This window comes from Amaranthus tricolor, chromosome 8 (genome assembly GCF_026212465.1).
Source record: "Amaranthus tricolor cultivar Red isolate AtriRed21 chromosome 8, ASM2621246v1, whole genome shotgun sequence".
NCBI lineage: Eukaryota > Viridiplantae > Streptophyta > Magnoliopsida > Caryophyllales > Amaranthaceae > Amaranthus > Amaranthus tricolor.
Genome location: NC_080054.1, coordinates 6,979,845 through 7,006,093, shown reverse-complemented (window position 1 = coordinate 7,006,093; position 26,249 = coordinate 6,979,845). Strand labels below are relative to the sequence as shown.

Genomic DNA, 26,249 nt, shown 5'->3' with positions numbered 1-26,249 from the left:
GCTTAAGGTATGTACACGCAGTGTGGTTCGCATTAGTCCGATGTATCATATAATAATGGTATACAAAAGTAAAGCATGGATATATAGTACGGATAATGTTATCTTTCGAATCAATAATTTTTTTTATACATTGTTTGATAAGCAGAGGTAGTATGACCTCACTAACTTTAAAGTGGACGTAGTATGACGTCAATTGGTGGAAATGAATTACTCGCGGTTTATGAGGGCATTATGAGCCACCACGGGGGTATGCATACTTAACCATAGGCACCGAAGTAAGGCGAGTGTCTATGGTAGAGACATGCTTAGGGGTTAGCTCCCCCTAATGTATTGTCTCACTTATGGAGTTTGGAGTGTACCGGCAGTATGGCCGGATAGTACAGCAGTATGGCTGACTAACCTTTACATGAAAATAGTTATTCTTAATAAGCATGATCGAAGCGTAAGGTTCTGTGAATTGTCAGTTAATTAATTAAATCTTTCTCTTGTGTTATTATTTATTTGGTATGCGACGTTTGCTGACGTGTACTTTTGGTCTTAACGACCCTGCGATGATGTTGTTACCTATCTGGGCAATGACTAGCAGTAAGTTAAGTTACAGGTCTGGGGAGTGAGGATTGTCCCTTGAAGAAATAAATTATTAGGGTAGAGAAGTCTTAAAGAACTTCAAAATTTAGTTTAAAGAACATTTGGTTTTTATGAGGCGACTTTCGTTCTCAAGTTGTAATAAGTAGATTTAACTTTTCGTTCTTATCCGCTGCTAAGAATTTCTTATTATCTAGTAGTTCTTAATAACGCTAATAGAACTCGATCCGCACGTTTTCCTTAACTTCAAAACCGTTTTAAACTGTTTTCTAACATTCCGGTTTGACTCGGATTATAGTTGTCTCGTTTTTAAAAGGTCATTTTCTCTTTTCGTACGACCCGAGTTATTCCGAGATGTTACAACTGGTATCAGAGCGGGAGTTTTATTTAGTGTTATTTATCTGTACTGATAGACTAACGTAGGAAAAAAAAAATTTGACGAGAGTAAAAAGGGGTAGACATTAAGGGGATATGATGTGTTGTGCTTGGTGTCTTTAAGTATGATGTCATGGATAACTTTGATGTGTCCATGATAGGATTTTTGTGTTTATATCTCTGATGCTCTGAATTATCTATCTTTGTCTTATCTCAGAAATTAATTGTCTTGTTTTCTTTCTTTGTGAGTCAGGAAGTTCGATTATTACTTTCTTTCATGGATAAAGGAAAAAGACCGGCCGAAGAGGGAATTAATACCCGAGAGGAACCCTGGAGAGCTTTAGTTAATGCCCCAGCTTGGGCAGAAATAGATGCTCTGGGAATTTGGGATAGAAAAGAGGGGGAAAGTGATTTGGATTACACCCGACGAATGGAAATGATCTACAAAAAGTCCAAACTAGTGTATGAAAGAATAATGGAGGAGGAGATGATTGCACTGAAAGAGAGGAGTGACCAGTTTCACCTAGAGATTGACAGAAGGGTAAGAGCAGTGCAAACTGAGGGTCGGGACGGAGTTGACGTTCCAGAACCTAGTGGGGCAAGGAGAGATAATAATGAGGAGGATGTTCCCGTAGTAAACCCAAACTCAGTGCCATTTATAATCTTCGATGAGCTGGATTTCGAGAGGGATCCCGAGGAGGATCCAGAAGAGGACCCGGAGGAGGACCCCGATGAGGACCCAGAAGAGGAATTTGAGGAGGATTTCGAAGGAAATTCTGATGAGGAGCAGGGAGAATTAATGGAGGAGGATTCTTTAGGAGTGGTAGAAGAGCCTGATGAGGATAACTTAGGGGATGGATATAATGCTGATGAGGAGGGGGAACTAGCTGATAGAGATGGAATGTTGAGTGATAATGATAGCGGGGTAATTATTCTAGGGGGTTGGCCGGTGAGGCGAGAGGATCTCATGAGTGAGGAAGAGAGTGAAATCATGATGTGGGAGGAGGAACCACCTGAGCCAATAATTGTAGAGCTTTCTGATTCCGTAGCGCGACTTACTATGAGTGATTCCTTATCTGTAGGAACCCCTTCTGATTCCTTATCTGTAGGAACCCCTTCTGATTCCGATAGCGCGTCTAGCGATGACTCTGATGATGCTGATTTTGACCCTGATCAATACATGGAGGATCGGGACCGTATGGATGCGTCGCCTTTATTTGCCTGATTGTTTTTATTTTATTTGATTATGCATGTGTACGAGTTCGTATGTCTAGTTCCTTAGTAGAATAATTGTGAACAATTTTGTTGGTTAAATGATTTGGTTGTTTATCTCGGACTTTTGTAGTATTTGAACAATGATTATGTGGGAATCTAGACCCAATTATTTCTTTTAGATTGGAATTATATGGTATTATTGTTTTGAATTTGAATTTTGTTTTTTAAAGTCTAAACATTAGTAAGTAGAATCGATTCAGTATTGTATTTATGGAAAAAAAAAATAGATTTGATTATAGACTCATTGTTCAACCCTTTTTCCTTTGGGGCTACTACCTTGTTTATTTTAGAACTATAACAGAATGAGTTTTTCTCCTTAACCACGAACGCTGTAGTAATGTATTTACATACCTTGTTTAACCTAATGTAGTATACCTGCCATCATGCTACCCTTTTTGAAAAGGTCCGTGCCAAGAGGAAACTCTGATCGCGTGCTTCGAAACCTAGTTAAGGCCCTAGCTGGTGCAAGGAATCCGAGACCGAAATCCTTGGAGGAAAAGGCTTCGTCAATTAGTAAGAGAATAGCCCAGAGTAAACCCTCGACTTATAGTGGAAAAGGTGAACCTTCTATGTTGGAAAACTGGCTGAGAGAATTTGACAAGCTTTTTAGTGTGGTGAGATGTCCTGCTGAGCTCATGGTTGACCAAGCCGCGTTTTTCCTAGTGGAAGACGCTGACTATTGGTGGACACATAGTAAGATGAAGTTGATAACCGAAAACGACGGTGAATTAAGCTGGGAAGGTTTTAAGGGGGCGTTAAGGGACCAATTTTATCCGCCTCATGTTAGGAAGGACAAATCAAATGAGTTTGCTAGGTTCGAAATGGGAAACCTAACGGTAGATGAATATTATCAGAAATTTATGGAATACTTGAAGTTTTGCCCTGATGATGTCCCAACTGAGGGAAAGAAAATACAGCGTTTTGAGTTAGGTCTATCATATGAGATCCAAAAACACATTGAGACTGATAGATATGATACGTTAGACCAGCTATATAAGAGAGCTGCGCAGATTGGAAATGTTATCAGGAAGGAAAAAGAGAAGTTGGGCCATAGCGGAGAGAAGAGAAAAGAACCCGTGTTTCAGAATGATACGAATGCGAGTAATCAAGTCCAAAATCAATTTAAGAAGCACAAACCGTTTGGAGGCTTTCAGGAGAAAGGTTTCCATTCTGGTCAAAACAGCAAGAATGGGGGAAATTCGAGACTAGAGGCTAGAATGCAGAAGCCTTTGTATGATCGTAATGGGAAGGAAAGAATCTTCAACTGTAGGAGATGTCAAAAGAATCACCCAGGAAGGGACTGCCGGGGTGCGTTAGTGGACTGTTCTTACTGTGGTAAGCCGGGCCATAGAATGTACGAGTGTTATACTCGCATAGGACAACAAGAGTTGCAAGGGGGAAATCATAGAGGTTTCCAACAACAAAGAATCACTAACGGACGGAGTAGTAATGAAGCTGGTAGGGGGAATCATAATGGTGGAAGTTTTGGCCGAAACTTAGGAGGTGCCTCAAACCCAAGGTTTTCGGGAAATAACTCCGGTGTTCAGCAACGACCGGGAAATGCTAGAAACGAGAATTTCTTATCAAGCCAACGTGGTAATCAAGGAGGTGTTGCTACTTCTACCCAGAACGACGGCAGGCTTTCGGCAGTTAACTCGAGGGAGGCAGCGCAGGCGTCGGATGTGGTCATAGGTACGTTCTTTATTAATACAAAATCCGTTAAAGTACTTTTTGATTCTGGTGCATCGTACTCGTTTGTTTCAAAGTCTAGAGTTAAGGATTTAGAATTGGAGAACCCCGAGGAAACATCTTTTTCAGTCTCTACTCCTTCTGGGGAGACTTTTCAATGTAATACGTTGTTTCGTGAAGTGCCGGTTAAGATAGGGAAAGTGAAATTTCCAAGTAATTTATTTTCTCTAGAAATGGATGATTTAAATGTAATACTTGGGATGGATTGGCTAAGTAGATACAAAGCGATAATAAATTGTGAAGAACAGTCAGTGACCTTAAGTGGACCTAGGGGGGAGAAGGTTAAATATAGGAGTCTTCCTAAAGGACCGAGGATAAAAATCGTATCATCATTGAAGGTCAGGAAGTTAATCAAGCAAGGGCAACCGTGGTTTCTATGTAGTATCAGTAAAGTAGGGGAGCGGGAGTTGCAGCTTGAGAACATTCCAGTGGTATGTGATTTTAGGGATGTTTTTCCAGAAGAACTTCCTGGTATGCCGCCAAGAAGGGACGTGGACTTCTCGATTGATTTAATCCCTGGGACAGGGCCAATTTCAAAAGCTCCTTACCGAATGGCCCCAAAGGAGATGGAAGAATTGAAAGTTCAATTGGAGGAGTTGTTAGAGAAGGGTTATATAAGACCTAGTGTGTCGCCTTGGGGAGCCCCAGTGTTGTTTGTAAGGAAAAAGGACGGAACGATGCGTCTCTGTATTGATTACAGAGAACTTAATAAGGTCACTGTTAAGAATAAGTACCCGTTACCACGGATCGATGATCTTTTTGATCAGTTGCAAGGGGCAGGAGTCTTTTCCAAGATTGATCTGCGGTCAGGGTATCATCAGTTACGTATCAAGGAGGAGGATATTAGTAAATCAGCTTTTAGAACCAGATACGGACATTTCGAATTTACCGTGATGCCTTTTGGGTTGACCAACGAACCCGCAGCATTTATGGGGTTGATGAATCGGGTTTTTAACGCGTACCTCGATAAGTGTGTGGTGGTGTTCATTGATGATATTTTGGTATATTTCAAGAACCAAGAAGAACATCGAGAGCATTTAAGGATAGTCTTGCAGATTTTGCGAGAGAATCAGTTGTATGCTAAGTTTTCGAAGTGTGAATTTTGGTTACAGCAAGTGGCTTTTTTGGGTCACATTGTTTCTAAGGAAGGAATTTCCGTTGATCCAGCAAAAGTAGCAGCTGTTCGAGATTGGTCTACACCTCGGAATGTTACAGATATCCGGAGTTTCTTGGGATTAGCAGGATACTATCGTCGTTTTGTGAAGGACTTTTCTCGCATCGCTCGTCTTCTGACAGCATTGATGAAGAAGGAAAAGAAGTTCGAATGGACTGAGGAGTGTGAGAAGGCATTTCAATTATTGAAGGAAAAGTTAACTACAGCCCCTGTGTTGACCTTACCTGATCCATCCTTGGAATACTCTGTCTACAGTGACGCTTCCAAACATGGATTAGGTTGTGTTTTAATGCAAGATAGAAAGGTGGTGGCGTATGCTTCACGTCAACTAAGGACTCATGAGGTGAATTATTCAACACATGACTTGGAGCTAGCGGCTGTGGTTTTCGCATTGAAAATCTGGCGACATTATCTTTATGGTGTTAAATGCAAGGTCTTTACGGATCATAAAAGCTTGCAATTTTTGTTCACTCAATCCGAGTTGAATTTGCGCCAACGACGTTGGTTAGAACTTATCAGTGATTATGATTTGGAGATTTCCTATCACGAAGGCCGTGCGAATGTAGTCGCTGATGCTTTGAGTAGAAAATCGAGGCATTCAGTCTCAGCGTTAATAACCTCTAAGGAGTTGTGTAAGGAGTTTGGGGAAATGAACTTGGAGATAATCCAAGAAGGGAATTGGAAGCCAAGTTGAGTGCCTTGTCTATTCAACCTACCTTTTTCGAAGAGATTATGGCTAAGCAACTAGAAGACCCAAAGTTCATAAAACTTCGGGAGCAGATCAGTGAAGGGAAAGCTGAAGGTTTTACAATTCATGAGGACGGTAGTCTTCGTTTTAAAGGACGGTGGTGTGTGCCGGATGGGTGTGACTCCTTGAAGGAAAAATTATTGAACGAAGCTCATTATTCTAGATACTCGGTTCATCCTGGTGGGGATAAGATGTATCAAGATTTAAAATGCATGTTTTGGTGGTCTGGTATGAAAAAGAATATTGCTGATTTTGTTTCCAAGTGTTTAACGTGTCAAAAGGTTAAGAGTGAACATCGAAGACCAGCTGGGTTACTGCAACCTCTAGAAGTCCCGGTCTGGAAGTGGGATGACATATCTATGGATTTCGTGTTAGGGTTGCCACGAACTAAGGCTGGTAATGATACTCTTTGGGTGATTGTGGATAGGCTTACTAAGTCTGCAAGGTTTATTCCGATGAACTGTAAATGGGATATGGAACAACTTGCTCGTGCCTATATTAGATACATTGTTCGATATCACGGAATACCTCGTACTATTGTCTCCGATCGTGATACTCGATACTTGTCACATTTTTGGAAGTCATTACAACAGGCTTTGGGAACCACTCTTCTTCATAGTACGTCTTTTCATCCTATGACGGATGGTCAGACTGAACGTGTCAATCAGATACTTGAAGACATGTTGAGAGCAATAGCCATGGAATGGCAAGGTTCATGGGATGAACATTTGGATTTAGTGGAATTCTCTTATAATAACAGTTATCAGGCAACAATTCAAATGGCTCCGTTTGAAGCACTTTATGGTCGTAAGTGCCGTAGTCCTGTATGTTGGGATGATTTTACTGAATCTGTCACCTTAGGACCTGATATGCTTGTGCAAATGACTGAGAAAGTAAAGTTAATTCGCGATAAAATAAAGGCAGCCCAGGATAGACAAAAATCGTACGCCGATCTCCGACGTCGGCTTGATGAGTACGAAGTGGGCGACAAAGTCCTACTCTGTGTGTCTCCGATGAGAGGTGTGGTTCGTTTTGGTGCTCGTGGGAAGTTAAGTCCGCGTTTCATTGTCCCCTATGATATTGTGGAGCGGATTAGGAAGTTAGCTTACCAGTTAGCGTTACCTAATGCGCTGGGTAAAGTTCATGACGTTTTTCATATCTCCCAGTTAAAACGTTATGTTGCGGCTTCTTCGCATGTCTTAGACCCGGAACCGTTAGAACTTGATGAAAGCCTCACCTATGAAGAGCAACCTGTTCAGATTTTAGATAGAAAGGTTCGCAGTACTCGGCGAAAAGATGTTGCAATGGTTAAGGTTCTATGGTCAAATCATCGGTCACAAGAGGCAACTTGGGAACAGAAGCTTCAATGCGAGAGAAGTATCCGCATCTTTTTCGTCAGGTTAGTAAGTTATGGGGACGTAACTTTTTAAGGGGGGTAGGAAGCGGTAGAATTTTGCGCGCTTTGAGGTTTATTTTGATCTATTTCTTTTGTTGTGTGCTTGTTTTGTCGTTTTTTATGTGTGTGATTGTTGTGTGTTTTGTGTTTGATTGTTGTGTGTTTGTGTTTGTACGTTGAGGTTTTGGGGTCAAAACCTTTTTAAGGGGGGTAGTCTGTAACACCCCGATATTTTCCCGATATATTAAATGATTTGCTAGTAATATTATTATTTTTATTATTATTATTCTTTTTAGAAAAATATATTTCTTTATATTATTTATTTTGTTAGTAGATTAAATCATGAGACTTCAACTTTTAAGGCAATTAAAACCATTTTAAGTCCAAACCTTTTTCCTAATCTATCTTTAATTAAAAAAAAAAATTAAAGTGGGAAGGTGATTGGATTTGGCCGGCCATATGGAGAATTAAGAAGGATTAGTAACTTCTTAGGAAGATTGAAAGATGAAGGAATTATTGCCTTCCATAAGTATTGCCTTAATTTTCCTTAATTGCCTTATTTACCTAATCTCTTAATTTTCATTACATCTTTTCATTCCAAGCCATTGCAAGTAAGAAAAACACTCCCTAAACCCTCAAATTCCCACGCCTAATCCTCCTTTTGGTTCATCAATTTTGGTGTTTTGTTCTTGAGCAATTGTGAGTAATTCTTAATCTAGTTTTTATTTTTAAGTTTTAATTTAAATTTCTATGATTTTTATGTGTGTTATTTTATAGTTTATGATTTGTTCATGATTTAAAATTCATGTGTGGAAGTATGATGTTTTTCTATCTAAATTAATGTATGGTTTTTAGGGTTTTGGATATGTTTACATGTGTGTGAAGAATTGTTTGATGAATGATTGAAAAAAAAATTATATATATATATATATATATATATATATATATATATATATATATATATATATATATATATATATATATATATATATATATATATATATATATATATATATATATATATATATATATATATATACATAAAAAAAAAAAATGGTTGCTCATATAAAAAAAATGTATGTGGTGATGGAAATTTATTTTTATTTTTTTTATTGATTAAAAGAAGAAATTTATAATGTTGGTAGAGAAATATACATGTATATATGTGATGTGTTTGTGTGTGTACATTTGTGCAAAAAGAATTATTTTTGAGAAAAAAATATATAATTAATTAAAATTTATTTTTGTATGTGATCATGAAAATTATGTAAATTTTATTGTTTAGATTTAATAGGAAATAAAGCATTGAAATTTATATTTTTGTGATAAAAAATGAAATCCCGTAGGTTTTGAAAATGGTGAAAAAAATGTGTTTTTGGAGCATTTTTGGCTTTGAAATTAAGTTAAAAATACTTATAATATGTTATAAATTATGAAAATTGGTACCCGGGGGTTTTGACGCCTTCCGGACGCAACGGTGAAGTCGGATTTTTAATTTGACAGTTTTAAAAATGTGTTTCCTACTCTGATGTAATATTTATCATTTATCATAAATAGTTTATTTTTAAAAATTTTTTATCATATCGAAATTTTGAGACTTCCGCATTATTATTGTAAACATTATCATTAATGTTAATTACGTGTCGAGACTACCGCTCCTGCTACAAACTGTCTCAAGTAACAATTAATGGACACAATAACTTGGGAGCGACTGCCTCGTATTGAGACACTACAATTGGGCAAGCCCAAAAGCCAAAAATTTCAAACATAAAATTTTAATTTTAACCTTAAAAATATCAATTTAAACACTAAAGTGATCATTTTCAACTTTAAAGTAAACGTTACATACATCAATTAAAATAAAAAAAATTTGTTTTGCCTTAACATTGATCAATTTTGATAGTAAAGTGATCAATTTCTACTAACAAATTTATAGTCTTAAATAGATCAATTAATTTTAAAGTTCTCAAAATTGACATTAGAGTGATCAATTATATACTCCCTTCGTTTCCTAATTTTCTTCCTATTTAGAATATACTATTTTGGAGAGAGAAATTTGATTAAGATTTTTAAGACATATATAGATGCGTATTTAGAGATATTAAGACTTAAAATTTACTTTGAAAAATGTGCAAAAAATAAATAAGAAGTACATTAGGAAACAGAGGAATATAAATTAGTAGATTAAATAATCAGTTATAAAATGATCAATGTTGATATGAAAGTGATCAATTTCTACTTACAATTTTAATCTTAACCGTATCAATTATTTTAAAATCTTCAACTTCAACGTTAAAATGATCAATTCAATTCTTAAAATGATCACTTATTTGTACAAACACCCCCCCCCCCCCCCCCCCCCACAAAAGCAAAACCCATTAAACTTGGCGCGTATTTCCTCACATTAGCACAGTAAGCCAACCCGACAGAAATCGAAGCAGACAAAAAATGGAGGGTGAAGAAATGAATGAACTTCTAAATATGGGTTTTTCTAAAGAACTTGCTTCTCAAGCTCTAGCTGCGACAGGCGGCAAATCAACCCTTAAAGCTACCGAATGGATTCTTTCACAGCCTCAGTCACCTCCCAAAACCCTCCAAAAACCCTCAATTATTCCTCAAAACCCTCCTTTTCTTCAATCACAATCACAATCTCAATCAAAACTCAATAAATTCTTCTCTTCAAATTCATCCAAACACTCCCTTACAGAATCCCCACAAAACTCACAAGTTTTCCCACCTCAAAAACGCCCAAAAATCTCATCTTCCCCGATTTCAAAACCACCCTTGTATGAAAGAATTCGCCCTCAATTCATTGATGAAGTTGTGGGTCAAGATCATATATTAGGACCCACTTCCTTCCTTAGGTCAGCTATTAAGTGTAATTCTTTACCCTCTATTGTTCTTTGGGGCCCACCTGGCTCTGGGAAAACCTCCATTGCTAAAGCCATTGTTAACTCTTCTTCCTTGTCCTACAAGTTTGTTTCCATTTCTGCGGTTACAGCGGGTGTTAAGGATGTTAGGGAAGTGGTGGAAGGTGCTAGGAAGTTAAGGGATAAAAAAAGGACTGTTCTTTTTGTTGATGAAGTACATAGGTTCAATAAATCACAGCAAGATTCTTTCTTGCCTGTAATTGAGGATGGTAGCATTGTGTTCATTGGTGCAACTACTGAAAACCCTTCTTTTCATTTGGTTACTCCTTTGTTGTCTAGGTGTAGGGTACTTAAACTTAATCCATTGGAGCTTTTTGATATAGGGAAGTTATTGAAAAGGGCAGTTGATGATTTGGAGAAAGGTTTGTCAATGACCGTTGAGACAAAAATTGAAGTTGAATCTGATGCGATTGAGCTTTTGTCTTCTCAATGTGATGGGGATGCTCGAGTGGCTTTGAACGCGCTGGAGGTTTGTGCTACCAAGGCGTTGGGTCGTGTTCTGGATAAAAGTCGAGTGGTAGAGGAAAGTGATAGTGAAAGTGGTAACCACTCTTTGGATGATGTAGTGGTGGTTGTTAATGTGGAGGATGTCAAGGAAGTTATGCAATGTAAGCATCTTGCATATGATAAGGCTGGGGAAGAGCATTACAATTTGATTAGTGCATTTATTAAGTCGATGAGGGGAAACGATGCGAATGCAGCTATATATTGGCTAGCTAGGATGTTGGAAGGAGGGGAGCAGCCACTCTTCATTGCTAGGAGATTGGTTGTGTTTGCAAGTGAAGATGTTGGATTGGCTGATCCTAATGCACTTTTGCAAGCTGTTGCTTGTTATCAGGCTTGTCATTTTATCGGATTGCCTGAGTGCCGGTTAAATCTTGCTCAATGTGCTGCTTATTTAGCTTTGGCTCCGAAATCAGTGGCTACTTATAAGGCCATAAACGAGGCATTAAATGTGGTGAAGGACTCGGTTGGGGGGAATGAAGGGGTGCCTTTGCATCTTAGGAATGCACCAACAAAGCTAATGGAAGAGCTCGGATATGGAAAGGGGTATATATATACCCCGGAGAATCCTACAGCAGAACAGAGTTTTCTACCGCCATCACTCGTAGGTAAGAAGTTTCTTGAGTGGCCGCCTGCAGACGCCTGAGATGCTATCAAGGTGATTGAACTTTGAAGCCATTAATCATTGTTGAAGTCTTTGCAACTTGGGTGCATTTTGTGTTGCTGGATAGTACATTACTGCAACAAATTTTATTTCACTATGTGTATATTAGTTGGATGCTTTTTTTGGGTTCGCATCAAACTATGCTATACAGTAAATGGATTGAAAGCTAAGAAAACTGTTTGTTCATGAGCAGTTAAAGCACTTGTATCTATTTGGCTGACAGCCAGATACTAACCTGGATTACAATTTTGTAACAAAAATCTTATGAATTGCAGTAAAATCAACATTCAAAAATGGATATTACAAAAGGGGAGTTTGGTAGCCGGTTTTTAGATTGGTTTTTTAGTTGGCTTTTGGCTGATAGAGCAGCCGAAAAAACTGTTTGATGAATGTCTTTTAAGCGAGCCGAAAAACAGGTTTATAAGCCAAAATAAAAAAGCTACTTCAGTTAGCTTTTTTTTTTGTTATCTTTTGGCTTGTTGACCCACTTTTTCTCTATTAAACAGTCAACAACTAATACCTAAATTTACCAAACATCTACGTAAACAATTATCTTTTTCAGCTAGCTTAAAAGCCAACAGATTAGCAAACATTTTCATCTGGTCAAACAAGCTAACTAAAAAAGCGAACAACGAACAGCCAATTGCCAAACACCCATACCTAAAAGTCTTATCAATCAACATGGCTTGGTCTATGGGTGTTTTTTTCTTTAGAACTATTAACTGAATTAAACTAAATGCAACCGAATATAAAGTGATTTATTGATACTATTCATACTGACCGCAAAAGCTATTTCATCACCCAGTTACACAACATTATTCAACATTTGAGCAATTTCGTTATATAACATGACTATCAGCACATGAACTTTGTGTGAATACATTTGTTGACGTTAAAATGTGCCATTGTGTAAGCAGCGCATTTCTTTATTCCCAAAGAAATTGTCATCTACACAAGGAAATCAAAAGCAGTAATCTCTAAGGAGATTTTAAACAAAGTAAACGAACATTTCATGACATAAGTATTACAGTAGAAGTGCATCAAGGTTCCGCTTGCCTTCAGGGCCCTTAGTGTACCATGATTTAACAAATTCCCCATAAAGCAACTCCTGATACTTGGCTCCAGATTTTGCGACAAGCTCTGGAGCTGGAGATATTCTTTTAGTTTTGGCAGGGTCGTGAAAGGTGGCCATTGACAGCCGAGCTTTATTCGCATTGGTTATGGCTCGATGTACAGCACTCTTGTATTCTCCATTTGTAATGACCTGCAAGGACCATATCAGTTGGTAAAAACCAAACGTCAAAGCCATTTTGCAACATTCCAATATGCCAATGCCATTAAATGACTCGGACCTAGATTTGACTTGGGGGGTCGAATGTAGGTCAGCCATTTTGACAAAACAGCCAAATTGAAGTATGTATGCGGTATACCACCCTAAAGTACAATGTATTACCCATCCCTACTCCATCAGCAGCTAAATCTTTGTCGAGGAAGAGGAAAATAAAACAATATGTAGACTCATGATTTTTTTTCCTTGCACTAGCATATCAATAATAGCACTGTCACGAAATGAGTTGATCCCTCACTGCTGTTTATTTTCTGAAAGTAAATATCAGTGATACATACTCCTGTGTCCCATTGAGATTGCTCCTCAAGTAGATCGCACAAGAATCAAGAAAAGTGGATGAGTGGGTATTTTAGCGGGATATTGTAAGTGGAGTCATGCCCTTTAATAGGGTAATTATATGTTTTACTATTTTAATAGGATCATGTTGAAAAATAGGAATGATGCAAATCCAATAGAACATATTAAAATATGGGGCAAAATCATGGGGATGGAGTGTGTACATGTTTAATAATCATATATCTAAACATAAATCAGAGAAAACCACAACTTCAACCAACAACTTGAACTTGTGGACTTGTAAAGCCCCCAAAGAGTAATATTTGGCAAATACAGAATATTTACTAAAAAAAGAATTCCACATGAATTTACTGGACAAACCAAACAAACATATTTCTTGCAGAATATGGACTGCATAATCATCCAGATAATACAATCAGAAAAAGGAAAGCGCACATAGGAAGCGGGTAAGGACAAACAAGAGATACCTCAGTTTGATCAGAAAGGATCACTACAATGGCATCAGATAATGGTTGTACAAAGATCCATTCTCCGTCTTTCAAGACGTCTAACCCACCAACATCATCCTGGACGAGTAGGGTTATAGCACCAAAATCAGAATGAGCCTGCAATCCGAGCGTGAGTTCTGGCTGAGGGCAAGGTGGATAATAGCTGACAGTTATATTTTGATAAATGTCACCCACGGCATCCTCGATACATGAAGATCGTAAACCTAGACTTTCCGATATCAGAGCCAATAGCTTCTGAGCAAGCCGTTTCATCTGTTCACTATATTCTTCCACCACATTCCTGGCCAAGCAAAATCATTTTCACTCATCAGTTATTACTAATCCCTTAATGCTAAAAGTATATCCTCATGTCACTTTAAATAATAACCAAATCCATCATCCACATTCCACGGGGATTACTATACCCCTATTAATCCACCATCTTCATGTAGTTTTTTGTTGAGTTGGTTCCTTAACATGATATCAGAGCCAACGTGATAGAAAGTTACGAGTTAAATCTCCTCCATCTCTCATTTAAAAATGAAACATATGATCCATTTATTGCTAATATTCTAAATAATCGAAATCAATTTGCTACATCTTCATCCATCTCTACCCCTCAATCCATAGAGGTGCATGATTATTTGTGCCATCAATTTGAATTCCAAGAAGAACATGGACTCCTAAAATGATGTCGACAAAAATACGGCAATTTTTACATTTTGGCAAAAGCCTACAAAGGATATCTTTGCAATTTCGACATCTGTTGTTGCTTCAAAGACTGCTTTTAGTGCACGTAGAAGAGTTATTGATGAAAAGAGGCCTCGAGATCCAAATACAATCCAAATGTGCTTTTCCAAACAGGATTGAGATCAAACCAAAAAAAGAAGACAATGCCTAAGTAATGATGATGATCAAGATAATGATGATCCGTTGAAGCTTATAAACACAGATACATCGATAGGATCCCCCAAATGAAAATGAAGCAAGTGACTCTTATTAGACTTCTCCAACAACCAACAAATACTAATAAAGAAGGTACCTATATTAATATAGAACAATGTTGGAGTTTGATTCATTCAGAATACGTAGGCAGCTTAGTATGTAGCATTTGAACAACACATAAAGACATTTGTAATTGTGTAACTTTTTTAAATATACATTAAATATGTATTATTTGTAATTGTATAAAATATAAATTAATTGCGAATTACAACCTTAATGTTTGATGCTTTTGCGAATTATGGCCTTGATATTTTTTTTTTTGAGAATTACACCCTCCAAAGTGGCTTTTTGACCACTATTCAAGCCAGGTGACCGGTTCCGTACAATATGACCGGTTGACCCTAATTTTTACCTTTGACTTTCCCTCCTCCCATTGATTTGACCTGGGTGGATTAACATTTAACTCATCCCTTAACCTAACTCATTCTCTTCCTCCTCCATTGTTGCAGTAATCAAAGCTTTGAGTTTTAGTTTTTTTTTTCTCATATAATTCCATTCCTTAACATTTAATCCATCTTCATCAATGAGTTTTAATTTTTTTTCTCATTCAATCCCTGTTTTTTGTAACCCTAAATTTCAATTTTGCTCTTATAAATGACAAACTCCATTAATGAAAGTTCTCCAAACTACTAAATCCCTCTTCACTCCCCTAAATTTCAATTCTTGATCTGACCCATCTCAGCTTTAACTCTTGCCCAAATAAAAATAGGTTAGTGGATATTAGATTATTTCCCTTTTCATCAGCAGATTTGGATGAATCTCCATCTTCAATCTTTGCAATTACAAAACTCATTTTTTCAGAGGCAGCCATAACTAAAACCTTCACGTAATGATTCTTCTAAATTTTTTTCCCAATCATTTTTCTTTTAAGGCAAAATTATAAAAAACTACCTAATCTATACCCTCTTTGTTAAAAAACTACCTTATGTAAATTTTTTTGCAAAAAACTACCTTATATAATACAAATGTTTGCAAATGACTACCTTTTAACGGATTTCGTTTGTTGACCGTTACTTTTAGCCGTTAACCATCACGTGACACTCACGTGACTTTAAAAATATATCCTTCTTCTCAATTGAGCTTCTTTGGGTTCAGAAGCTTTGTTCCAAAACACCCAAATCTTTCACATTGTTCGAGTATGATATCTCTCTATCTTCGCTCTATCTACGAAATGATTATTAGAACTATCCTACATGTAAATTTTAATTGTAATCAAACTTCTTAATTAAGCGAAGGAGTAAAGGGCGTAATTTTGTCAGCACCTGAAGGGCTCGTATCAAAAATTGGTGGCTCCGTGATGGCATCAGATACCGTTGAAGAAAGAGCAGCCTCCTTGATTATCTCTGAACTATGACTCGCTGCTGATGCAACTGAACTGCTGCTCAGTGCAGTATTATCATGGTACTCGTGACCGGCTTCTGCTTTCTGATAAATTTGGTCTGCATTCAGTTCGGCATTTACTTCTAAACTATCTACAAAGCTTTTTTAAATGGAACAAAGCTTCTGAAATGTACATTTCAATGGAACAAAGCTTCTGAAACCAAAGAAGCTCAATTAAGAAGGATACATTTTTAAGGTCACGTGAGTGTCACGTGATGGTCAACGGCTAAAAATAACATCAACAAACGAAATCCATTAAAAGGTAGTCATTTGTAAACATTTGTATCATATAAGGTAGTTTTTTGCAAACAATTTTACATAAGGTAGTTTTTTAAATTAGGGTATAGATTACGTAGTTTCTTATAATTTTGTCTCTTTAAATCCCAAAATTGGTAGGTTAACATTTGGGGTCTATCAAAAAGGGTAAATTAGTTCGTTTTAACCCATTTCTCTTCTAATGCACCAGATTCTAGTTGAGTAATAGGGCACCCGGCTAAAATCAAAGGAAATTCAATCTGGGTTTGTTTATAATCCAAATACGGACTATCAATTCAATACAAGACTTGTAGATTGTTGAATCACATGCTTTAGTGAAGTTCATAATTGGGGTTTAAGATTCAAAAGTAATGAAGGAAGCCATTGAATCCAAATACGGGCATTCATCTGAGCATCCACTGAAGGAAGCCAATAATGAGCATAATCAAATAGAACAATCTGAGGTTTAAGATTCAAAAGTAATGATTCAACTAGGGGTTTAATTTTATCCAGTGCAAGTTTAATTGATTTTTGTTGGAATTTATATTTATTTGTGGCTGATTGCTTGAGCCTGATAATTCCATTTTGATTTGTTGACTGGGTTTATGATTTAAGTTGATAATGAAATGGAGGAAAAGAGAATATGGGTTAGGTTAGGGGATGGGTTAAATGTTAACCCACCCAAGTCAAGTCAGTGGGAACTGGAAAAGTCAAAGGTAAATTAGGGTCAACAACTCATATTGTACGTAACCGGTCACCTAGCTTTAATAGTGGTAAAAAAAAAACTACTTTGGAGGCTGTAATTCGAAAAAAAAAAACATCAAGACTATAATTCGTAAAAGCATCAAACATTAAGGTTGTAATTCGCAATTAATTCATAAAATATTTAAGACATTTGCAATTACGTTTATTATTTATTTTAATACATTAATTGATATACTAATAGATTTTGTATTTATTTTTTATTTGTTAAAGCAAGTGCCAATAATCTTAGTGATGACGTTCACTTTAAACATATAGTCGAACATGCTTTGTCTTGTACTTTAGAGAGGGTCGATAAAGATGTGTCGAATATGGGTAGTTTAAGATTTGGAACGGTTGATGTGAGTTGTTTGATCAAAGCAACAAGAAGAGAGGCTGACTGTGAGTGGCTCGAACAACCGCTCGGTCGAGCAAAGAGTGGCTCGACCGGTCGAGCGGGGGTGGCTCGGTCGAGCAACATGTCGAGCAATATGTGCAGAATAAGTCAGTAGCTTCTCTGGAAGCTCGCTCGACCGAGCGAGGTAGTGGCTCGGGTCGAGCGGAAGATCAGAAGACTACATTGGATTCTGTTTTGGTTAGAATTCCTGTGTAGGCATTGAATAAGAGCATTACTTCTTGGTTTAATGTAATGTTTATTGTGATGTTTATTACTATGGTTAATTGTCGCAGTTAATTAGGATGTTAATTGTGAGTTTATGGTGATTTATGAGGGAATACTAAGAGTGATGAATACTTTTCCTATAAATAGGATTCATCACTCATAGTAACACACACCACAAACACACATATTGTTGAGAGGGCTATTGCATTGTTAGAAACTTGACAGTGTTCTTACTTTGATTTAGTATTTGTGATCTTGAGAGGTTGTTCTCAAGATAAGGAAGGTTTATTATATTTGTAATTGTTGAATTCATTATAATAAACTATATTTGAGGGGGAGGTATTCAAGATACCTCATAAACACTTGTGTTCAGTTTTGCATTATATTTGTCATTTGTTTTTCCTTGTTAAACCTCTTTGAGGCTTGCGCTTTCAATTGGTATCAGAGCGGGAGTGCGTCTTGGGCTATTTGGAGTGTGAAAGTGAGGTTACAAGAACAAGAAAGACACAATGACTGATGGGAAAAGTTTCTCTATTCAATTGTTTGATGGAAGAATCAATTTTTCCATATGGAAGAGCTCGGTGGAAGATGTTTTGGTGCAACAAGGCATCGATGATGCACTTTTGAAGGAGAAGCCAAATCATGTAGAAGCAGCAAGATGGACACAAATGAGAAAGAAGGCGGTAAGCACAATCCGGCTTGCCATCGCACCCGAAATCAAGTATCACTACTTGAAAGAGACCGATCCCGGTGAGTTGTTGGAAAAATTACATGCAGTGTATGCTTCCAAATCCCTTACTAATAAACTTTGCTTGAGGTGGGAGTTGTATCAAATCATGAAGGATGAGGATACAACAATGCAAGACCACATTAACACATTTAACAAGTTGGTATGCCAATTGTTAAATGCCGATGAAAAGTTGACCGATGAAGAACAAGCTCTATTACTTTTGGCGTCACTTCCCAAGGACTATAGAAACATAGTCCAAACATTGCTCATAGGTAGGGATTCTATCACTCTTGATCAAGCATTGGCGGCGTTGAGAGAGAATGATAGGTTCATGGTGAGTAGAGAGGGGGAAGAAAAGAAGAATGTTGGGGAAGGCTTGTTTAGTGAGGGTTCTAATAGGGGAAGAACCAAAGAAAAGGGATATCAAGGAAGGGGTAAGTCTCAAGGGAGGGGTGACCTTAGTAACAAAGAGTGTTAGGGGCACATACAAATGATGTGTAAGGAATTTAAGGAAGACCTTAAGAGAATGAGAAACTTAAGGGATAATGGAAGAATTAAGAGTGAGAATAGCGGGAATGCCGCTCTAGGCTTTATTGATGATGATGATGACTATGATGGGACTCTACTAGTTGATGGGGGAGTGTTTCATAGTAAGGAATGGGTAATAGACTCCGGTTGCTCATTCCACATTTGTTGTGAGAAAGGAAAATTTACTAAGCTTAGTTATGGGGATTATGGCCTTGTTACTTTACCAAATGATGAAAAGGTGAAAGTAGAAGGTATTGGTGAGGTCATTATTGAGACTCATGGAGGTGTCAAGAGAAGACTTGGTGATGTAAGGTATGTACCTAAGTTTGAGAGGAACCTTATTTCATTAGGTAGACTTGAGAGTAAAGGATGCACTTTCAAAGCAAATGGAGGGGTTTTGAAAGTCATTAGAGGGAGCATGGTGCTCATGAAGGGAGTAAGGAGTAAGAGGAACTTGTATGAGTTACAAGTTAATTGTGGTAGCCTAGGCCACAAAAGTGTTGGTGATGGTGTGTTTGGGTCAAAGAGAGTTACTTTTGAGGAGGATAAGAATATTGGACTTGAGGGGGAGATTGTTAAAGCAAGTGCCAATAATCTTAGTGATGACGTTCACTTTAAACATATAGTCGAACATGCTTTGTCTTGTACTTTAGAGAGGGTCGATAAAGATGTGTCGAATATGAGTGGTTTAAGATTTGGAACGGTTGATGAGAGTTGTTTGATCAAAGCAACAAGAAGAGAGGCTGACTGTGAGTGGCTCGAACAACCGCTCGGTCGAGCAAAGAGTGGCTCGACCGGTCGAGCGGGGGTGGCTCGGTCGAGCAACATGTCGAGCAATATGTGCAGAATAAGTCAGTAGCTTCTCTGGAAGCTCACTCGACCGAGCGAGGTAGTGGCTCGGGTCGAGCGGAAGATCAGAAGACTACATTGGATTCTGTTTTGGTCAGAATTCCTGTGTAGGCATTGAATAAGAGCATTACTTCTTGGTTTAATGTAATGTTTATTGTGATGTTTATTACTATGGTTAATTGTCATAGTTAATTAGGATGTTAATTGTGAGTTTATGGTGATTTATGAGGGAATACTAAGAGTGATGAATACTTTTCCTATAAATAGGATTCATCACTCATAGTAACACACACCACAAACACACATATTGTTGAGAGGGCTATTGCATTGTTAGAAACTTGAGAGTGTTCTTACTTTGCTTTAGTATTTGTGATCTTGAGAGGTTGTTCTCAAGATAAGGAAGGTTTATTATATTTGTAATTGTTGAATTCATTATAATAAACTATATTTGAGGGGAGGTATTCAAGATACCTCATAAACACTTGTGTTCAGTTTTGCATTATATTTGTCATTTGTTTTTCCTTGTTAAACCTCTTTGAGGCTTGCGCTTTCATTATTGATTAATATGGTTAATGTAAAATAAAAAAATTTGAATTAACTGAATTATTCGGCACCTAATCGAACCTTGAATTGATCATGAACCTTCAATCAAATCCGATATAGATTGATATATTCGGAGGGAACGAACTAGGACTGGTCATGAGCGGCTCATTTTAAAGATCAAAAATTTTTGATTGGTGGCCGATTTGAACCTGTACCGGTTTGAGCCCAACCAGGGCCAACTCTACTGCGTATCAACAATCAAACTGAAAATCAATCTGGGTATTCATTTTGATTGAAGGTTTAAATCCCAGATTTCGTTGTCAAATATTCTAGTTTAATTTTTAATTTCACAATTTAAAGTTTCTTCCTTTCTTCATCTAGTCCTGATACCATTTTTTTCATCGATGTACCAACTAAAACAAATAATCAAAACATCATTAAGTATCATTAAGTAAGATAAGGTTTCCTAAGTCCTAAGTGGAAGTCACTTGGCATTGGATTGGACTTATGACTGGTTGATAGCTATAATATGTTCTTGGTATTCATTTATGAATAATTACTAATTAGCCAACAAATTCCTCATCTAATTAGAGCTCATTAAATCAAAACCAAAAATGAATATTAGATTAGCAACTTTGTTTATTTGGGAGTATTCTAGAGAATCCACATAGGTATGGAGAAAGGGAATTAATCTTTGTGAAAATCAAACATCTATTTGCAATACATAATATCATACATAAATAATAAAAACCCCAAAGCTTTCAGCTTTTTGACTTGAGCGGATTAATTATTAAAATACAAAAAGTTACCTGTAATTAGGAGGATAATCTGGCCAGCGAGAAGAGTCACGACGAGAAAGAGGGTAAGTGTGATGATCAAAATAATCTCTCCAATCCAAAACAGTGTCGTCTTTGTCACTGACAAGCATACGACTACCATACCCTTGAGAAGCAGGGGAGGATGGATCACAACTATACTTCAATTTCTCAGAAGAATCAAGATCTTCAAAGAAAGAGGATCCAACGGTGCGCATTTGATGAAGAAGGTTGATGGAAACGCCATGATTGAGTACATGGAAAGCTCCCCAATGGCGGCATGCAGAAGATAATTGAAAAAGGAGAGAAGTGGAAGGAAGAGAAAGGTCAATGAGAGGAATTGTAGTTGAAGAAGAAGAAAGATGGTTGTTAGGACGGTGTTGTGGCGGTTGAATGTATTGAGGTGGTACTTTTGGAAGGTTTGATTGTGATAGAGTTTGTACTCTTGTTGCTGTTGCTTCTTTTATGGATTCCATGTTTTCTAACACACACCAATCTCCGCTTAAGTTTCTCTCTAAATATTTCTAATAAGTACTCTACTTGTATCATGAAGTTTTTAATCTCACTATTTTTTTAAATTGCTTATGTAAGACAATCTTTATAGAAATTTTCCCTTTAAATTCAAGAATGATGTTATTGAAGTGCACTCCTGCTACCAACTCTTTATTCTCTCCTCCACCACTACCACCCACCTCTCCCTTCTCTTCAACCATCCCCAGAAACAAGTCCCCCATCCTTTCCCTTTACCTCGGTGACGACGAGTCTCCCTTGCTTTACTCGTTACCCCTTTCAATGAATTAACCCAGTAAGGTAACGAGTAATGATACAATACACAAAGTGAATGAGAGTATGTCATACCATACATATGAGGTTTGTGTGGGACAAGACGTAGAAATGGTAGTTCAAAAACATGAAGGAGATGGGGGTTGTGCCATAGTTATGAGCTATAGAGAATGAAACTAACACTAGTGGAAAAAAATGTATTTGCTGCTAATCATTTGCTGCGGTTTTTATATATACGCAGCAATAAGTAGAAAAAAGAATTGGAAAAAAAAAAACAATTAATTGCTGCGGTTTTATAGAGCGACCGCAGCAAATACTCCATAGCAACATTAATTGCTGCGGTTTTTCAAGGGACCGCAGCAAATAACCCTTACGCAATTGCTTAATTGCTGCGGTTATCATGGGGGCCCGCAGCAAATACCGTTTCAGCATAACCGTTTCAGCAAGTAGGAGCATTTGCTGCGGTTATGTCATTGGACCGCAGCAAATAACCGTTGGAAAATAAAATTTACACATATAGCATTACAGTAGCATATAAACCCGCCATTTCTTTTTTCACAAAACTCTTCTACAACGTACACTATACACTTTGCTTCGTTCTCTCAAGCCCATTGAAAAAACGCTTCATCTTCATCTTCCTCTTCATCTGCTTCGTTGCTCTTCTTCATCTTCACAAACGTAACAGCCTTCTTCTTCAAAGTTCTTCATCTTCATCTGCAAACTCGAAAAATGTTGTGTGTTAACAGTTTCTTCAAAGTTCTTCATCTTCTTGGTTCATAAACCCACGAAATTTAATAATTGGGTCTTGTTCATCTTCAAAAACCACGACATTAAGGTATTTTTTCTCCTTTTAATTTGTTAAGCATTTAAGTTTTGTAAGATATTCATGAAAAAACTCAAAAATTATGGCAACCGTTTGGGTCTTGCTTTAGTTTGTATGCTAGTATCGCAAATCTGAATTTGTACTGTGTTCGTTTATGCAAACATTTAGTTACTTGGAGTTCATTGATGTATGAGTATATATCAATATATGTTATTTTAATGTGGTTTTTCTTCTAAAGTGCTCATGTTCAATCATTTCGAGGGCATATTAATTAAATGGCCTGTTTTGTTGTTGGTATTTTATGTTGGTAATGGGGATGATATGTGGTTTCAATTTCATGAAATGTACAATGTTATCCCCTTGGTGATGAAACTTTGGTCACAAAAAATTATTTTGTTTACAATTTTCCATCACTATCTAATACCATATCTCAAAATGACTTCGTTTTGTTTAGTTTAGTATTCTTGGATGTGGCAGTAGTCTTTTTGAATATTGGCAATAGGAAAAATATTAGTTTAGTTTAATTTAATAGTTTATGAGTTAATTGGCAGTAGTCTTTTTGTTTAGTTTAATAGTTTATGCTTGTTAATTTGATGGCCAAGGAGGAATTAAATGGTGAATGTATTGAATAATTATTGTTTCTTGAATGGATTAGGAGAGTCTCACGAAAATCATTGTTTTATTTAAGTGAATAGTTTGACAATAAGGAAGAGATTATTGGACTTGATATGTATATGAAGTATGTATATTTAGGGTTAAATATATTTGGTATAATAAGAGTATATTTTTTTAGGGTTAAATATGTTGTTAGAAATAAGTATATATGTTTAAAAGTTGTGTATTAATTTTGTTTTGAATCAATTAATCACACTAATTAGGATGACAAACAATCGTTCTTGGATGTATGGAAGCATTTAATCGTCGGAATTTATTGATGGCGTATTAGAATTTTGTAGTATTGTGGTTGAACATCAAGTTAGGACGGGGGGAGTTGGTTTTTATTGCCCATGTGTTAGTTGTGGCAATGTATCAAAGGTAGATAGTGTTGATATCCTTAGGGAGCACATACTTCGACGTGGGTTTAGGCCTCAATATCATGTTTGGGTTTGGCATGGTGAGGAGGGAGTTTACAAAGAGAAAAGTGTTGTTGAGGACGTCAATAATGTGGCCGATGTCAATGAGGATGTAGTAGATCAAGTTGACGGGTATGAGACAGATGAAGAGAATGTTGATGAGGATGTGGATCGTGTTGATGAGATGATGGAGGGAGTCGAGGATGAGTTAGGAAAACGTCCTCGTGTTTTTGACTTGTTGACAGAGGCTTTTCAAAAGCCTTTGTACCCTGGATGTACAAAGTTCACCAAACTAACAGCAGTGTTGACAATTTTCAACATTAAGTCAAAGTTCAATTGGAGTGATGCTAGTTTCACAATGTTATTAGAAGCGTTAGGTAAGATGCTTTTTGAGGGAAATGAACTTCCAAAGTCGACATATTATGGCAAAAAGCTCATTTGTCCTTTCGGCTTAGAGTACCAGAAGATTCATGCGTGTCCGAATGATTGTGTGTTGTATCGGAATGAAAACGAGAACTTAGAAAAGTGTCCTAGGTGTGGGTTATCGCGCTACAAGCGTAAAGGGGCTCGGGATGCTAAAGGGCCCCCAGCTAAGGTATTGTGGTATCTTCCAATAATACCTAGATTCAAGCGCTTGTTTTCTATAAAGAAAGATGCGTTAAATTTGAGGTGGCATGCAGATAGGGTGAAGAAAGGTCACTTGCTCACACATCCATCTGATTCTCCGGAGTGGAAGAGTATTGATAGGTTGCATAAGACTTTTGGGGATGAGGTTCGTAATTTAAGGCTCGGACTGTGTACGGATGGAATGAACCCATTCGGCAATCTTAGTTCTCAACATAGTACTTGGCCGGTACTTTTAGTGATCTATAATTTACCACCTTGGTTGTGTATGAAGCGTAAGTACATAATGCTTTCGCTTTTTATCTCGGGTCCTAAACAACCTGGCAATGACATAGATGTGTATCTTGCACCTCTCATTGAGAGATTTGAGAAAGATGTGGGATGAAGGCGTTTCAGTGTTTGATGAATATGCTAATGAGGAGTTCACCTTGCGTGTAATGCTTTTATGCACCGTTAATGATTTTCCGGCATATGGCAACTTATCGGGGTATATGAACAAAGGGAAGAAAGAATGCCCAATATGTATCGATGACATGGAATCCACGTGGATTCCTAAGTGCAAACACGTATTCATGCACCATCGAAAGTTTCTCCCACGAGACCACCAATATCGTAAGAAGAAGAAGTTGTTCAATGGGGAGGTTGAGGACCATGTAGCTCGTCGACCGTTGACCGGTTATGAGGTTTATGAACAGGTTAAAGGAGTTGAGACTCTATTTGGTAAAACGTGGCAAGTGCAAGGGGGTGAAGACCGATTATCGAAAAAAGAATCAATCTTGTGGAAGCTTCCATATTGGAGAGATCTACAGGTTAGGCATTGTCTTAACGTTATGCATATAGAGAAAAATGTATGCGATGCCATACTCGGGACTCTCATGAACATTCGGGGTAAGACAAAGGATGTTAGGGCCGTGCGAGATTGGTTTAAATGTAAGGGTCTTCGTCCGGAGTTGTGGGCACATGTTAAGGTGAGTAAGAAACGAAATAGAGCTGATGAAGTTGGTGGCAGTAAGAAGAAGATGAGTAATGACAAAGTTTATTTACCTCCAGCTTGCTACACATTGTCCAAAGCAGAGAAGCGGACATTTTGTGAGTGTTTGTATGGCATTAAGGTTCCGTCTGGGTACCCATCCAACATGAAGAGATTTGTGAGCCTAAATGCTGAGCTGAAGTTGGGAAGCATGAAATCTCACGATTGCCATGTAATGATGCAAGTGTTCTTACCAATTGCAATCCGTGGAATACTGCCAAAACATGTGAGATATGCTATTACCGAGCTGTGTTCGTTCTTCAACACAATTTGTAGTAAAGTTCTTGATCCCTTTAAACTTGATGCACTTCAAATCGACGTAATTGTAACTTTATGCAAGTTTGAGATGTATTTTCCACCTTCTTTCTTTGACATAATGGTTCATCTTATTGTCCATCTCGTTCGTGAGATCAAGCTTTTGGGTCCATTTTTTTAAGGTGGTGTTATCCTTTTGAAAGACACATGGGTGTTTTACAAAACAAGGTGAGGAATCCAGCACAACCCGAGAGGAGTATGATTCAAGGCACTGTGAGCGATGTGATTAGTAACTTTATAGCCGAGTATTTGGCCATGGCAAAGCCTTTTGGACTTCTCACCTCTAGACATGAAGGAAGGCTTGAGGGAAAAGGAACAATTGGCTCCAAATCGGTCACACCTCCTCGAGAAAGCATTCTACAAGCACACTTGTATGTGTTGCATCATATTCCGGAAGTTCATCCTTTTTTGAGTGAGCATTTTGATATATTGCGCGCAAAACATCCTTCTAAAGGGGATAGGGCATTGACGCAGTTGCATAACAAGACGTTTATTAATTGGTTTCATAATCGAGTAATATGGGAAGAATTCAAGGGTGTATCCGAAATTGTTAAGTGGTTAGCTTTTGGTCCTCGTGATGATGTCAACAAATATGAGGGT

General features: G+C 37.5%; 2 protein-coding genes across 2 annotated transcripts; one reads left to right on the top strand and one right to left on the bottom strand.

The window, feature by feature from the left end:
- Positions 1–9,696: 9,696 nt before the first annotated feature.
- On the top strand, positions 9,697–11,801 carry LOC130820215 (uncharacterized). Its single transcript, XM_057685495.1, has one exon. The coding sequence runs from the start codon at positions 9,751–9,753 to the stop codon at positions 11,380–11,382; it is 1,632 nt and encodes a 543-aa protein (XP_057541478.1). The 5' UTR covers positions 9,697–9,750; the 3' UTR covers positions 11,383–11,801.
- Positions 11,802–12,174: 373 nt separating this feature from the next.
- Positions 12,175–21,601, bottom strand: LOC130820216 (jasmonate-induced oxygenase 4). Its single transcript, XM_057685496.1, has 3 exons — positions 20,996–21,601; positions 13,513–13,834; positions 12,175–12,664 (listed from the first exon to the last, which is right to left on the bottom strand). Exons 1-3 carry the CDS (start codon positions 21,475–21,477, stop codon positions 12,425–12,427), a joined length of 1,044 nt encoding a protein of 347 aa, XP_057541479.1. The 5' UTR covers positions 21,478–21,601; the 3' UTR covers positions 12,175–12,424.
- Positions 21,602–26,249: the final 4,648 nt, after the last annotated feature.